The 17,887-nt window shown below is 32.4% G+C and overlaps 1 protein-coding gene across 2 annotated transcripts in view; it reads left to right on the top strand.

The window, feature by feature from the left end:
- Positions 1-17,686, top strand: part of LOC124364718 (sequestosome-1-like) — a 34,472-nt gene extending 16,786 nt beyond the window's left edge. Inside the window, exons 4-9 of one of the 2 annotated variants that reach the window (XM_046820411.1) lie at positions 2,635-2,819; positions 3,612-4,008; positions 6,904-7,533; positions 9,441-9,800; positions 10,744-10,872; positions 17,229-17,686. In XM_046820411.1, the coding sequence (XP_046676367.1) occupies positions 2,635-2,819; positions 3,612-4,008; positions 6,904-7,533; positions 9,441-9,800; positions 10,744-10,872; positions 17,229-17,374 (1,847 nt within the window). In that variant the 3' untranslated portion in view covers positions 17,375-17,686. The remainder of the gene's footprint in view (positions 1-2,634; positions 2,820-3,611; positions 4,009-6,903; positions 7,534-9,440; positions 9,801-10,743; positions 10,873-17,228) is intronic. The other variant, XM_046820412.1, reaches the window with a different exon arrangement.
- The last annotated feature ends 201 nt before the right edge of the window (positions 17,687-17,887 follow it).

A 17,887-nucleotide genomic window follows, 5' to 3' on the forward strand; every position in this document is an offset into this window, starting at 1 on the left:
ACACAAGCGTAGGAGCTCTGCAGAAATCTTGGAAAAAATCTTTGGCCTGATCTGCAGTTTGTTGAAGAGGTTGTTCCACCGGTAAATGAATGCGGAACTTCTTCCTCTTTGTAAAAAAAAATACCGGGATGCGAAAATGTAGAGAAGAGGAGTGTGTTGATGAGTGGGAACGGCTGTAGATGACAAAGGCTTCGAGGAGTACACAGACGAAGACATCGTGGCACAGGTGCAAGGAGGAGTCCCAGCTGATGACTGAGGATGAGGGAGACGCCCAAAACTACCGATATTGTTCCACACAGCGCAGCTGCAAGTGCCTTTGACCTCGCTCTACGCTACGTCGAGCAACATGCCGCTGCTACTCCCAATGACGTAATGTTCATTCGGCGTTGGCGAAACATTGCATCGTCCAGTCGTTTTTTAGTGTGTTGCGTCAAAAGAAGATCACTGACTTTAGGTCTTAAGAAAGTGTTGGGTTTTGCAGTGTTTTGTTTTACGTTTTTATCCCTTATTGTGTCCAAGTTAAAGTACAAATTATTTGCTAAGCCTTGCGTAGGGGTTTGTACATTTATAAATACAGTACAGTACAGTACTATGTTTCATTTATTAACAGTATGAATTCCGTACAATGTATGTATCATCTAACGTTTCAAATGTAATTTCAGTTTCTATATGTCAGTAAGTAAATGCTTTGAGAAATAAAACTTACGTTTTTAAAACTTACGTTTTACTATATAATAACTGGTTTTAATTTATTTTCCTGCCTTTTTAGCAATTTTATATTTTTCTCCTAGCCGTGTTCGGATTAGGCGGATTTTCGGATTGGCGGGGTTCGGATCGGCGGGACTCCTACTGTAGTAGTTGAAAATGCTATGCAAATTTTTAGATAAGGTTATTACATTAGGTTATTACATTAAGGTAGGTACATTATCAGTAAAATATGGGTGGGATTCTAATACCCATATGTACAATATGCTGAGATTGAAAGAGTTATCAACTATAATTCAAAGGATTTGTTTGCTAGGAACAAGTTAGGAGTATGCCACACTAAATGCCACGTAACAGCCTTAATTGAGGTTGTAGTACAAAATTTCTAAACTATAACGTATCTAATTCTCGTAATGTCCCTCGGGTATACGAAAATAAATTGACACAAAAATTACACTCAGCCAAATTTCATGGATGGGCATGCACTACCATAGAACAACTCTTATCTATGTGAAATGTAGTTTTGTACAAAATCTCAAATTTCGAATGAAATTTTTCTTGAGATATATTGATTGCCACACGATACGTTCCATTTTTTTTTTTTTTTTTTTTTTTTTTTTTTTTTTTAATTAGGTTTATTAGTATTTCAAATAATAAGAGTTCTGGTGTGCTGGGATTATCACAACGCAAGAGTGTGCTGAAATCAAATCTTGTAACCAACTTTTTACATTGACTTTCCATTCTATTATTTTTTTCGTTTTTTATTTATTTTTTTGTACAATAGCTACAGGAACATTATCCCAAAACAGCTATATTGAAAATACAAGTTAATAATAATTATTTACAATATAATATACTATAAGTACGTATATGAAGAAACTAAATTACAAAATCATTATTAGGCTGAGTAAAAATTTTTACTCCATGAATAAAATTATTCATCGAAAAGACATGCACAATTGAGTTTAATGTTGCTCATATATAAATGAAGTTTTGTGCAAAATTTCAAGTCTATAGGTCATTTTATTTTCCCGATATCATCTGGATAGACAGAAAGAAATTTAATTTTTCCAGCCCCTTCAGTGATGGGCTTCACTAAATCTCAGCCAATTACATTATTTAGGTCTCTCAACTTATACCAGTTAAGAAGTTATGTATAAAAGATAAAGATTAATTCCCTAAAGATTATCATATCTGGTATTGTTTTGAATTAAATAATACGTAGTTAACTTAATTTATTTTATTTTAAAAGATGGCTGTATTAATTACAAAATTGTTTTTGATAATGACAATTCTTGGTATAACAGAGCCTATAAATTAACGAGTAAACATGTAACTCAAGAGACCAAACATGATTTCTCATGTGTTAAAACACCTAATAACAAGCTGGTGCACGAGTAAGCATGTAACTCAAGAGACCAAACATGATTTCTCATGTGTTAAAACACCTAATAACAAGCTGATGCAGGAAGTTGGATGCTTAACATATGTACTGTCAATTCTGTAATCATATTTTTGTTAGAATTAGATTTGGTTTCCCATCCAGTTTGGTGGTTAAATTTAATCGTGTTTTTGGTAAATAAAACAGTGCATTTCCTCTCAAATGTGCACCATTGTTCAAGAATGCTAAAGGAGCGGGTAGATAATTGAAAGAGTTGAACTCAAACAAGGGGCTTGTTGGGGGATGTTGTAGTCACAAACAAGAGTGTTAACTGGTGATGATTGACCAAGCCACCCAGTGAAGAAATCTCTGGAAGATTGGATTGATTAAGGAAAACAGTTTATATTTTCACGGTTTGCCGACTATTTGGAAGAAGTACATTATTATTAGAGTGGTATCGTGTTGGAAGTCTCTGGTTAGTTTGTAAAAATTAGCTACCCAGTTAAACTTTATTTAAAACTCTGTGACATGTAATTATTTTGTTTCAGGAAGCAATAGCCAGGGGGTCCAACATCCTGGTGTGTTTTGTGATGGCTGTGAAGGTGGGGTATTTGGCTACAGATACAAGTGTGTCACTTGTCCAGACTTTGACCTGTGTGCTAAATGCGAGGGCAGTGGCAAACACTCTGAGCACTTCATGTTACGCATGGCCAGTCCTATTAACCTCTCAAGTGTAAGTTGAACGATTTCATTAATCTAGTTACAGTGTTGTTTGGTTCCCAACGTTCCATCTGATATTGCAATTGTCCTCATGGTAGCATGATGGAAAGTTACTATATAACATCACTAAACATGACCTCCTAAGCCGAGAACTATCCATGTTTGAAAGTTGTATGTGTAATAAATATCTCAACTTAAATCATTGGTCACTTCGTACACCATTTGTTCCAATATGAAAACCAATTAAACTTCAAGAAATTCATAACTTATGGACCTAAGGTAAATATATTAAGTGTTCTGGAATATTTATAACATTTCCTTTTATTTTTCTGATTAACGATTTTTTTAATATCCCAAATGGTTTTTGAGATACTGATTACATGGAAATCCCATAAGAATTTTTCAACAACCAACAATCGGCAAAAGTAAAAAGCTGAAACAAGTTCCAACTTGGTACAATAATTATTTTATAAATATATCTCTCACAGTCGTTGGTCAGCTTAGTATGCTAATTCATTTCAACAAAACAGCTGTTAAAACTTAAAAAAATGTATATATCTCAATTATTTGTATACAAACAGAAAAAATAAAAGTGTTTTAGAATGCTTATAACATTTTCTAAACTTGTTTTAATTATTAGAACTTTATATCTGGAATGTGTTTTTAAATATTGATTACATGTAAATGCCGTAAGAAATCAATTGTCAATATTTTAGTTATCAAAATCTACCCACTTAATGTAAATGAACCAGAAGAACTATCTTAATAACCAACCTATTTAATATGATTAAACATTTTATTACAGCACCCGAAAGTGTTTCGCAAGCTGTTTGGACGGCCACACAAATTCCACAGGCGCCATGGCTGGGAGCGCAGTTTTATGCAAGGCGAGTCACAGGGACCCAATCGTTGCCCCTTCACCCAGCATGAAAACGCTGCGGCAGAGGTGCCGGACATGTTCGACTTCAGTGAACTGATGAAATTCATCAATAGTCTGGGTGTGGCTACCACAGCAGGAGGTGCTGAAGCTACTGCGAGCTCCCAAGCTCAGTCTACTGCGAGCTCCAATGCTCAGCCTACTGCAAGCTCCCAGGCTCAGCCTAATCGCCCACAACCCCAAGAGTCTCGCCAAACCACGTCCAACCCTAACGCTTATCTGAATGGCATCGGCCAAGCTATTGCTGCATTCCTTGATCCATTTGGTGAGTGTTAGCCTAGATTTTCTTATTTTGAGATTGGATACGTTAAAATTTTGTGAGATTCTAATCAAGTTTACTCTCATCAGAATTTGTTATTAGTAATTTTATTGTGTAGTGCTCCAATTAAAATAATTCTGTTTATTGTATAAGTGATGTAACTATGAATTGAATAAAAATACACAGCAAGAAGAAATAATTTTGGTGTAGTCCAATTTTAATTAATTTTTCAACATACTTACATTTTTTAATAGTGTATTCTACTTAGGAAATCAAATATTCATGTTTCAATGAAAGAGTTAAAACTTAGATAAGGTGTTGAAATTTTTCTATACTCCAAAAAGGTAAGTCCCTTCTTAAACTAGACTGTGATTGTTAATTTACTTTAACTGTTTTTAAATATTCTTTCATACATCCCCACTTTATGGGCACAATCCTGGCTTATTATGCTTATCTATTTCCCCTCATTCAGCACTACAATTATTATTTTATTTAAGGCTGGCAACAGTTTTTATTTTATGTTTTAATTTGTGAGAGAGAGAAATAAAAATTGAAGATATTAATTTCATGTCTAGATTTGTAAGGAAATGTTTTACAGCTACCAAGTTCATCAAAGATAGTATAGTCAATTTCAAACCTGAATTACATGTTTTTCAGCATTTGCCATTGGTTGGAAATTTTGAACTTTCATCATTATAGTTGATAATTTCATTTCTTAATTTGTATTTTTTTTTGCTGCATAGCGATTCGAGGAAAGAAAAGAAGCGTGTTATTGTTACAAAATATATAAACACGAGATCAGCAAATAAATAGTTTTTGCATTAAAAAAAAAATTAAACAATAATAGTAATCGTTAAGTTCACTACAAGAAGAAAAGAAGATTCTTGATGTATGGTAAGTTTTATATATAGTCTAGTTGAATAATTTTAATTTTTCGTTATTTTTACTAAATTTTAGTGTGATTCCTTTGGTAAGAAATTACCAAAGGAATTTGCGTTTCTCGAAAGTTTGTATAGACAGTATTGAAGTATAAAAACGTAAAAACTACATTGAATTATTGCTAATTGCTAGGAAAATCAAGCAGGTTTTTTTTCTTGAAAGCTTCCTTCTAGGGTTTACTGATTTGAAAAGCACAAAGACTCATAAAAACACACGTATTTGGACTATTTTATTGCACTGCATTCTTTCTCAATCCTAACAAAGAGAAAATTTCTAATTATGTGTACTTTTGTGTATTTTTACACTTGTTTTTTTTCATCAGTAAGCTCTAGAAGGAAAGCTTTTAAGATAAACCTGCTGATTTTCCTTTCAATTAGTAATAATCCTAATAAAGCCTTCAACGCTTTTAATTCAATATATTTAATTAAATTTTTTAAATGGCATGCGAATTCCTAACAAATTAAAACTTTGAGTTTGTGTATGTATGAATCAAGTAACAGTACATAAAACAATAATTGATTAATCATCTAACATATACTTAGACAAGTTATCACACCTATGAGTGGTTGAGCATGACTATCATACTAATATATACTGTTTACATATTGTGTGCTAATAAAACATGGTGAAATGCCAAACAAGTCATTGTCTATTTAAAGTTGATTAAAAACAAATTTCCAGTAGACTGGTTTGTCAAATTGGTGCTTGTAACTAAGAAGTAAAGTAGTTATTTTAGACCAATTGTGTTAAATTTTAAACATTACATAATTAATGTTTATATTATTTAACCCTTTGAGTGCCGCAGCGTTTTGCTATATGGTATGCATATAATGCCGAGCGAAAATGCCTGGTTCTGCAAGGGTCTGGTTAAAAATTCATAACCAATTTATTTATTGGTTTAATGTCTTGGGTTTTTGTTTTTTTTAGAGAAATATATTTTCTTTATACATATAATACATTTATTACTTATTTAACGTTTTTATACAAATAAAAAAAATCATTAACAAAAACTTTATGAGCTAAAACATTTAGTTTTTTATTTTGATACAACTTGGTGTTATTGAAATATTTTATTTTTTTCACTTTTAGTTATTCTATCTTATACTCCATTTAGTTCTTTACAAAAAGACATAGAAACATTTTTTTTATACTTATAAATAAAGTTTGGAAAATAAATATGAAAATATGAACCACTACAAAACTAGAAATTTTCTAACCAAACCTAACACTCTGTGTATTGTCTACACTGATAATGCTTTAAATCTAATGCCTGCAATACTAGGTTTTCATTGTCAGCAATGTTTGTACAACTCATTGTTTATAAATATCACTGAACAAACACAAAAACATAGACTTTATAAACGTATTTAGTAAAGTACTAGATGCTTACTATCGCCGTAACTCGCGGCCGTCATTGTTCTACTTACACACAGACTAGAACAACATACACGAACAAAATAATTTGAAGATTTAACACTACAAACCCATTTACACGTATAAACTTTCAATATCATTTGTGAAATAAACATCAGCGCAAACAAAACACTTGACGGCTCGTCCGCATAGCAACCGATTCTAAACGTGACTGACGCGCTCAATTTACAACCGCCGTAAAAATAAAAATCTAACCAAAATGCAACAAAACCTACATCAAAAGTTACGTTGAAGCCTTTGGAATGCGTATGTATAGTCATTGAGCCAATTTAGATAAATACTATATCAAATATAAGCGTTACTGCAGAAGTCGCTAACAGCGATTCTGGCATTTCTTGCATATAATGCGGGATCGCTGACAGTGATGCTCCGGCAATCAAAGGGTTAAAATGTAATATTAAAATAGGTTAAAAAATACTTTTATTACTTGTTTATTAGTTCATTTAGAATAATTCATACCTTTACTCATTAAAAAAAAAAAATGAGTTTATTACTTTTAATGTATTAATTATTTTCTATTCTTTTCAGATATGCCTGCCAAGAAGAAAAATAAAATCACCATGATTATCAAAAAGCATGTGCTTGAGCCACATTGCCCAAGATATGGACATGGTCCAAAATCTGAACACGGTCCCTTTCATTCAAAACATGGTCATGGCCCAAAACCTAGTCACGGTCCATTCGATTCAAAGCATGGTCATGGCCCAAAACCTGGACACGGTCCACTTGATTCAAAACATGGTCATGGTCCAAAACCTGGTCACGGTCCATTCAATTCAAAACATGGTCATGGTCCAAAACCTGGTCACGGTCCCCTCGATTCAAATCTTGGACACGGCCCAAAACCTGGGCATGGTCCATTCCATTCAAAACAAGGTCATGGACTACATGCTCTTAGACATTTTAAGGTGACTCATGGTCTGAAACACCGCCTTTGTGGACCTAGACTGATAGGTGTATACAGACCAAAATACAGTCATCATATTGGTCTAGTACATGTACATGGACCAAGACTTGACAGTGGCATTTGTCGTGTTAGACTCGCACCAAGAATGGAGTTAGGAGGATGTAGCTCTCTGAGAGTTGGTCTTCCACACGATGATGCAGTTGAAACAGTGACTATCGTTGATGATGAGCCTAATATTGAGAATTGCAATGGTGAGTGAGCTGGAAATCTATTTTGCATTCTTTTTTAACTTTGTTTTTATATATTTTTAAGTGACTAAAAGTAGTTTATGTGTAAACATTGGATGTGCATGATAAATGTAACTGTCTTGCTAACATTAGTAAATTAAGAGTAAACCTTAATTTCATATCGTTGTACCATGAAAACTAGATACCTTGTTATTCTGCACAAAGTATAAATAAATTAACCTTGTGTTGTCATTCAAATGTCATTTTGAATGGTTATTCCATTACAAATTACTTGAAAGCACAAGAAAATTTTGTTTTATAATATAGTTATTGATTTTCTTTAATTATTATTTTTCTTAATATTTATTTACTGCAGTAAACTCAATAAACATCTGTCAAGGTATTCCAAGATATTCAAATTTGTTATTGGTTTTAATAAATGTCTTAATTAGAATTCTAATTCTTTTACAACTATTGCTTACATTAACACCACTGAACCTGTAGTGTTCTCCGATATATATTGCATGCTTATGATTGTAGGACTCATAATTTACAGAACTTTTGTTTATTTTTCAGCAAACATTTGAGGAGAGGGAGTCATGGTTTAGCATTACAGCTCATTAAAATGAGTTAAAAAAATGAAGTTGCAACAGCAAAATTAAAGAAAAAAAAAACACTAATTGAAAAGCAGACAGTGAAGATATTTTAAATACATACTCATAAGGTTGTTAAAAATGAATCTTGTGGACTTCATATTTATTGGTCTGGTAATGTACAGTTCTAATGTGTTTCAAGAATTCTGGCATTAAAAAGGAATAACTACAAATTCAAAATATCTTGTTTTTATCTCTGGACTTAAAATTATGGTTATGGCTTAGTTTAAGTCTAAGGTCATAGTGTAAATCCAGTCCATTCCATTTGTTAGTTCATAAGTATTTTTATAAATAAAGTGTTGTAAAATAAAAGTGTATTAACTACTGCTAAGTTTATTTTTATTCCTTCCATTGGCTATTAGGTATTTTGAATTATTGGTTTTTTTAATTAGAATTACAAATTAACAGCTTAAACTAATAAGTTGATATATCTTAACTTTTAAATTGTTTAAATGTATCGTTTGAACATAGTTCAACTAAAAAAAATAAAGAATGTATATAGATGATAATTCATAAATGTTTAGTTTCCAACTAAGAACATGGAAAATGTGTAAACAGATTATTTCATTTTGTTGTAGTTGATACACATCTTTAAAATGTGAACATTTAGTTATAGTTTAACTTAGTTTCCTCCTTTTTTCTTCCTTCCTGTACTTTCTCTTTGATGGTTAAATTTGTATTCATTACTAACCTTCTACATTTAATTGCCTGATTAATCGGTTTCCAGTTGTCCAATTAAATGTATATCATCTTGCAACAAATATATTGCACAAACATATTTAGAGAGTTTCTTATAGGGCATGTTATCATTAGATGAGTTTGTTATATTTGTTGCCCTCTTTGGTAATCATATCCTCTAGAACTTTAATCTTATTATTGATAGGTACCATCTCGTGGGATGTTTCACATTCCGTGCCAAAGCTGGCTCTGGCAGCACCCTAGATAGTTGGGGGCATTAGTGTCAGCCCAGCTTCTAGTTCCTTTTTAAATTTTTTTTTTTTTAGGGCTTTTCAACTTTTCTTTTCAATTTCTAAGCTTTTTCATTGGAAAAACAGTGAACGTAAAGTGATTGGAGTAAATATTTACCCTTAATTTGAACTTCAGTTTCTTGACTTTTCTCCTACTCCAAGATCACTTGTGTTGCTTCCATGAAAAGAGGTTTCTAGTTCTATTTTAATAATTTTTAAAATTAGTTAATTTGCTCCTTGTTTGTTACATTTAAGTAGAAAAGGTTAGAAGTTGATAACATGAATTTTGATTTTAATTTTTGTCTTCTAGGGGTGGATGTGACTTTCGATGTGCGATGCAAGACTCCTGGAACACAGGAACCGTCTGGAGCCTCCACCCAAGGCTCTCAGTCCCCGAGTACTCCTGCAACTCAACAGCAACCAGCAGGCTCTTCTCCTTCTGCCAGCTCCAACTCTGAAGCTGCCCCTGCCACTCCTGCCGCAGTCAATCCCATTCTTGTCACAGTCAATCCCACTCTTGTCGCAGTCAATCCCGATCCTGTCGCAGTCAATCCCACTGTCCCGGTGAGCTCCCCTGCCCACTCTGAGACAGTCCGAGAGGGTTCTCCCACTCCCTCTGGTGCTCGCAGGAACTCTGATGATTGGACTTTGCTCAACCGAGAATCTCCAGGTAATAAAAATTATAGGATACTTCTTGATGCTCGGATCAATAACAAATATGTTCTAAATCCAACACCTTTTCAATTGTTTGAATTTATACAAAATGATTAGTTTTTTCATAAACACAAGTCTCCTAGTTCACCTCCTATCAACATAACTTTTTTGTGTATTCATGCATCAGCATGAAGCTTCATTCTCCTAAAATAGGTATTTATACATTTCACCTGTCATAAATTCATTTGATTTTTTTTAAATGAAGGTATCCTAAATATTTTGGTAGAACGAGTGTACATAATCTTGCAACAGATGTTTTAGCAAAATATGTAAATGGGTTAAAACAATTCAATTTTGGTGAGGGAAAACAGTTAGTTCATTTGCATTGTTAAATTATTGTAATTTGAGTGAAAACAAAGCATTTAAATTCTTTTAACTGATCAGAACTTCTAATAATATTTTAATTGTATTTACAATTCATACGATACAAGTAAAATGTCTAAATGGTAAAGTTCTACATGTTAATTTTTTCTTATGTATAATCTTACCAGTGCACAATTACGGTAAAATTTGTAGGTCCGATGAATTGTTTGACATTTCTGTGCCACACCTGTTACTTGATGTACTATTGACCATGATAGATTAAAATAGAGTGCAAGGATGTAATTTGAAATTGTTGAATATTAAATACTCTTTTCAATTCAGTGCTGCATTGCAATCAGCATGACAATTACTTTTGAGTGCAAGTGCTTTTTAAGCCTAATCACCTAAAATATGCTTGACGCATTATTAAAAATTTGTGCAGTCTGATACCAGTACATCAACTATACCACTGGATTATTGTTATATTGTCCACAGTTTTTCGCTAGGTTGATTATTGACTATTGATCATCAAAGGGTTAATCTCTTTTTAAGTTTACTTTAAATAAAAATTCAGCATGCATGTTTGTCTGTGACAGTTCGTCTTGAGATGGCTATGGATGTGGAAGAAAGCCGAGGGCCCAAACCTCCAGTAGTCTATCCCGTGCTACCCAGAGAGGCTCCCTCTGCTCCCCCACAAGCAAGTGGAGGTTTCACTGATGTCGAGCGTAAGTCTCCACAGTTCCGGAACATTACTTAGATTTCATTAGGGTTATAGTACAACCTTTTACTTCATAAACATTAATATGACCTCTAAATTGTAGAACTTTAACATACAGTTTTTAGTAGGAGTACAGAATATGTTTTTACCCACAACATTTCTCCTAATCTATCAGGAATTTTTCAATAACTGTACAGTACATTAAAGGAGTAATAGTGCTACAAAAATTTCTCCACAATATTTTGCTTTAATATGTTTTGAATGGTACCTCAAGCAGCATATCTACATATTCCGTAGCTGATTATATATATATTATCGGTTTTATAATTATCTGAAACATCTTTTTTGTAAAATCTAACATGGCCAAATTTGTTTTACAACTGTTTTTGCAAAATTAGTAACTTCTTTCATTTCTATAATTTTAATATAAATAACGATTACTTCAAACTATTGTTTCCATAATTTTATGAACCTGACTCCCCCTCAGGAAAATCCAAGGCAAGGTTTTCAAAATGTATCTTCAAAATTTGTTTTGTTATACAGTTTTAATATTTAAGGCATCTTTTCTATCAATAAAACAGACAAAATAATTTGTAAATTCTAACAAAGTGGCCACCAACCAGGAATAAGCCGATAATTTAACACACAGGAACAAAATGTGAATCTCGTAGAACCAGAAAAATCTCAAGAACAATGATTTATTTCTCAGTGATTGAATTGTTTACAGAGTGTGTTAACATAGACATACTCAATGTGATTGTGACAATGTGTAGTGTACGTCGATGATAACACCTGTAGTGCCGGTTAATCCAAGTTGACTCAGCTAGTGTTGTGGAGGTGATCTTGTTCAATCCAAAATCCAATCTGTAATAAGTCGTGAGACATGTTTAACCCTTTCAGGGCCAGGAGGAAATATGAGATGTTGCAAAATTTTTTCACATCTCATATCCCCTTGTGACTAGTCAAAAGTGCCAGACTAAAATTGGCGATTTCTCTTGGGTTAAAATTTATAATTTTTCATAAAAATTAGAGAATAACCTAAAAGTTGCACCAAATTACTCGTATAGATACTATATACTATCAACAAAAAAATATATAGATGTAGTTTTAAGTCTTTTAAAATTAAAAATATAATTAATTACAAATATAATTTAATTGATTACATAAAACATTTTTTTATATATTTTTTTTGCAAATAACTAAAAAAAGGAAAAATAATTTTACTGTGGAAAGCTATTTTATTATATTATACATTTAGAAAGGAACAACCATACAATATTTTGTGTTATTTCTCTCATAAATAAATTTTTTATGACACATTTTGTATAAATACGCATAATTGTACTTCACAAGATTTTATAAGTGTTAAAGCAACTGACTCTTACATTGCAAGAAACTTAACACTTTGTACCCAGAGCCCGAGTAAAGGTCGGGCCGCGTCGGCAGCGCCTGCTACCGGCGCCCGAGTATACCTCGGGTCGTGTTATTTAATTGTATTATTTAGCTCAGTCATCTTATTTTTGGATTCAAACATTTTGATTATGTTCATTGGTTGTCTAAGTTCGTATTTGTTGGTTTTGAGATCCCTGGGTCACGTTTTAGTAATGAAATACGTATATTTTTCGTCGTACTATAAGCGAGTTTAGACAGCTGATTGTAGGCGCCGCGGCTGATCGTCGGTACTGTCAGTTTCCTTTGTAGTGTTACACGTTGTGTGTTGTTGTGAGTCTTAGTGATGTCTTACTAAGTTTCTACATATCTTGCCGACAAATACCTGAAGCAAATGTTATTATAATGTATTCTAAATGTGAATTTAACTGTTTATAAATAATCAGAACATTAGTTTCTTACTGAATGAGTAAAGGCAAATGCAAGCTATGTGTGGTTATCCGTGTGTTTTTTTTTTTGTATTTACACTCGTTTTGTTCTTTCTTCTCGACTTTCCGTTGATTTTCTTTTATATTCTTTACTTATTATTTTCGAGTTTAAATAATATGGGTGATAAAATCAAAAGTGATGCAATTCGCGATCTTTTGTGACTCCGAGTCGGAAAGTGACGATGATTTTGATACACACCTAGGACCAAATATTGATTTTATGAACGATCTAAACGAAAATGTGTGAGATCCTGTATTTGATTCAGACCATTGTGCTTTAAAAATTACCACACTAAGGCGAACTACCTGAACTAACAAGCTATGTAGCAAAAACTTTTTTTGTATTTTTTACATAACATTCAATATTATGTAATAATTTTATTTTAAAAATAAACTTTATATTTGTATACATTTAAAAAAAGTATGTATCTCTATCTTTAAAAAGATATATAGTATGAGTTTATAACATAATTAGTGTAATAACACAGAATTTTTTAAAAGCATCATAAAACCCCCAGAGAGCCACACCTAAACATGTATTAAGGGCCCAGGGTACAAAGTGTTAAAATAAATATTCACATTATGGATGTACCGCTAAACAGATGATTGTAGGATCCATAAACAGTTTCAATACAGTTAAAAAACACTATTTACCAAGAAATATTTACACAATTTTAATTGAAATTTATTTACACTTTTTCTATTTACAAATGTGCTATTTACAATTTTACTCCCGTGAGATCGCAAATTGTCAGTCATTGTAACTACTACACACAATAGCTAAGCACGTAACAACTAACACTGCTAACATTTACAACCACAAAATAAAATGATGAAGAAGAATCCAGCATACAGTAATACGATTACACGAAAGCATAAAGAATTAACAACAAAAGATCGAGTCAGCTGATAATGTCACGTGACAATTACAAAATAAAAATGCATAGACCTCCAAAATAAAAATTATATTCATATTAACTATCTACAAATATACCAGGGAATAAAAAAACATAAATCTTTAATCATCTGACGATATATTTATTTAAGAAAACGACAAATATCAAGGAGACAATATATTGCCGCCTGGCACTTTTCAGACGTGATCTGTGGCGGCAATATTTTGCCGCCTGGCCCGGAAAGGGTTAAGCAAATGTAAAATATTTAGGTCAATCATCGGTTATGTAAATTACTGTCGCATTCTGGGAGCGACTTTGGTAAGTACATACATTCTAGAAGTTCTTTTCCTTTTGGAGTTCTTAATTAATTTGAAAAACAAATACAACAAAAATAAAAAGAGTATTGTTGAAGTGTTTGTTTTCAAATTAATTTTGGTAATTATGGTTGGTACCGACTTTTACCACACTTTGGTAACATCCGTAGCAAACAGGGTACCGTATTTTGTAGCGGTCCCAGTTTGCTCAGTCTAGGGGGTGGGAAGGGTAGGTGGGGTTTTCACAAGTTAACGGCGTAGTAGAGTTAACTGTTAACGGTACTATCCGAGGGCGCCACCTTGTTTCCAGTAGTAGTGCGGTAGGAGAACGGAGTCAGAACAAGGAAAAGACCCGTTACTGAATGATGTTGTAAAATTAATGACCTTATAACCAACCAAAAGTAAGAGTGAGTTAAATACAAGTTAAATTTAAGAAAAGGAAATACATGTAAGAAAGCTAAAACTCATTCAATGTAATCATTAAGTTTAGAAAAATTCTAAGAGCCTGTTTTTTTTTTATTGCACAAGAAACATTTATCAAATGAAATATTTATTAAAATTATGTAATTTTACATTTCATATCATGGAAAAAGGTTTGATTACCATTTCTGTATTTGGATCTCAACAGTCTGAGGGTACAGGTAACCCTTAGATTTATCAATACAAATACCCTAAACACCAGTAATTATACACTAAACAACATTACCTTGGCCGGCCACTAGTACTTCTGGTATTTTACCCATAGATATCAATCAAACAATACTTACATAAACTAGACACATATTTACACAAAGCACATTAAAACATCAATATGTATCCAATAAAGAAAGATATTTATAAGTAATTATTCAACTACGTAGATCACAACCCATACGCCTCCGTAAGGGCTCACGGTCAGGGAGGAAGGCACAGTAGCAGGTATAGCACGGGCACTGGGTAGGTAGTGGTACGCAGACCTATGTGGAGGCACACAAACCGCTCCCGAACAAATCCCTGAGCACAATTCAGACAATAGAATCTACAAAAATATTTGACACTAAAAGATGTATAATAGTTGCTTCAGAATAGCACGTAAAATTTTTATGTTAACAATAATAACAATGAACCTAAATATTCCGTGAAATAATCTTAACATGAAGTATTTTGAGAGATATATAATCGGTTTGTAATGTACATAACCCCAAAAATTAACTATTAGTCAATTACTCAATCTACAGTAAGTCAATATAATGAGATACAGTTAATTAAATTCCAAAAATAAATTATTAACTAAAATAAGCTTTAAATAGAATTCACTTGAAAACATCTTTTTCATATTTGTTTCCTATTCTACAAATGCCTTTTTTTACTTACATTTTGACAAAGCACGTTAGCATAAATTACCAACATTTATTATCCTGAATTTACAAACAACAGCAAAAATAAAACAGACTAACAGATAATTTTTTAACTTATAGGCCACACAACACTATTTATTACCTAAAGTACATTTTGTTGTTATTTCAAATGCATTATTTAAAATAAAAGTTCTAACCATTGCAACAACATATGTTTGGATCTAAGAAAATATGAACCATTAAAACACTATGATAATATTTACAATATGAAAGGATTTATATTTTATGAGTACAAACTTACAAATTAATAAAGGCTCAAGTAATTTCTGCTTCTTAATTTCACTTATATATTTACTCTGGTTGGTTGAGAAAAGAAAAATTAATTTCCAAGTATCTGTATTCAAAAGTATTTATAATTTTCTTGGTAGCACACATTATTTGACTTAAAAGAATATTAAAATACCTCACCTTGGCAACAATCCAGTAATGGGCCAGGAAGGGGAGCAATGTAGGTAAAGGAACATTATAGATAACCTCGTGGAGACTCAATTTCCAACTGAACAATCTTCAAACTATCGCCATGAGAGAGAGAGGATAAGCCTCGTGAAGCCTGATGGTCAGTAACAAAGTCCAACAGGAAGTAGGAGTCAATTGTTGTTTGGCCAGCTGGAGCTGCAGCTGTTTAATAGCCAGCTGATATGGATTTTTCCAGGTTGATCAGGCCTGTCTGCCAAAGTTAATAAAATCTAACTCTTACTCTCTGTTATAAAATTTAAGGTTCACAAAAAAAAATGTTTACAATTTAAACCTACAGAACTTCTACGCTAACTTCAGGAACACCAGTCAAACAAATCTGTGCTTCTACTCCTCCCCCCCCTCATAAGAGTTGTAACTATCTTATTTCTGATAAATTAGGCTGTTTGTTGTAATTTATACAGTATTCTTTGCGTGAAGTTTGTTATTGACGAAGGAAGGTTTCAAAGTATAATAAGATTTTAGATATTTGCTACATGTCACAAAAAGTACAAACACACTTTGTAACATATAACAATGGCAAATGTCCGAAATCCTATTTATACAGTATGTTGGACTTTGCGTATAAATATCTCAAATAACACAAATCACTAAATAATATATACCTAGAATTGTTAACTTTATTTTATTCACATTCTTGATGCTTGCAATGTCTACCTGAAAATCAAATATTTATCTTTAATCTTGTTATAAAAACTCAACCACTCTCTTGGCATAAAAAGCAATATTGTATTATATATCTTGTTTGATTTAAATTTTTCCATAGTGTTTATCATATACATAAATTTAGCCATTTTGTTTATCATTCTCTATGTACAAAATACATATTAAGGCTGTAGTATATTTTTTTTAATGCTCATTGTGTTCCCATTTTTTATCAGTACTCAGTGAGCCTATTTTCTTTTTTAACTACAAAATCTTTAACTTATTTAACTTTTAACAGTTACTATCTTTATTCACTCTTTACATTGATACTATTACAATTTATAGTGTCTCAGTTGCTACACCCAACGCATTTGGAGTCTTGAATATGTACACATAGCTTTGTGCTTTTGCTAGTACGTTCTCAGAGGCATACTAGATTGATTGTTTTGATTTGCGCTTCGGCCCCGGCCCATGGCCTCTTTCATTGTCAAGAAAACCACACTGAATGAGAGCATAGATTTTGGAACATACCTATATCATAAACAAACATTTCTCTTGGAAATAATAAATTGGCTCCACACTTTCATACCAACTTGTTACTATTACTGAGAGACCATATATAGTAACTTGTACATGCCAAATGAAACAAAAATTTATTTAGAGGCGAAAGACAAATGAGCTCTTTCCTACTTAACCTGTTAAGACAGTAAGAGAGAAAGATTCCTATTGATTATGTGACTAATAAATGTATTGTTTTCAGGTAACCGCATACAGGACGCTATGGACCAAATCAACTCTATGGGCTTTCAATTTGACTCCACACTTCTGAGGAATCTTTTGCGCCAGGAGAATTGTAACATCGCCTCCGTCCTGGAGCTGATCCTCAGCAATCCCGGAAGAAAATAAACTGCACTTACTTGATCTAGCAAGCTTTTCTTCTGGTTATTGTTTCTCCTTATTTTTACTCCTATTTTATATGTGGTGATATATCAAGTACTGTGAAAAATAGTAGAAATAGTTTTAGAATATATATACTTTTTTGTGGATTCCTACTTACTTTTGACCTTCTTGATGTGCTGTGAATATCAATTTGAGTTTTGATTTCCTTACATAGTTATTTTATTTCTTATCATTAGCTGCCTTATTGGCTATAGATTTTCATCATTGAGATAGTGTTAATTTTATGATATTTACAAATATAATAATGTTGTAAACCAATGTCTTGTTACTATCATTTACCCTTTCCAATTTTGAATTGATTAAAAAGTAACTTTTTAAAAGCAAGCTGTATTAGTGTCTATTGTATAGCCCATAAGATAAGATAAGATAAGATAAGAATCTCTTTATTCATAGTTGTATACATTTTATACATGAATAGTGTCAGCATTGTATATACAATATAGTTGACTAATCTTTACA

Source organism: Homalodisca vitripennis, chromosome 6 (assembly GCF_021130785.1).
Source record: "Homalodisca vitripennis isolate AUS2020 chromosome 6, UT_GWSS_2.1, whole genome shotgun sequence".
Lineage (NCBI taxonomy): Eukaryota > Metazoa > Arthropoda > Insecta > Hemiptera > Cicadellidae > Homalodisca > Homalodisca vitripennis.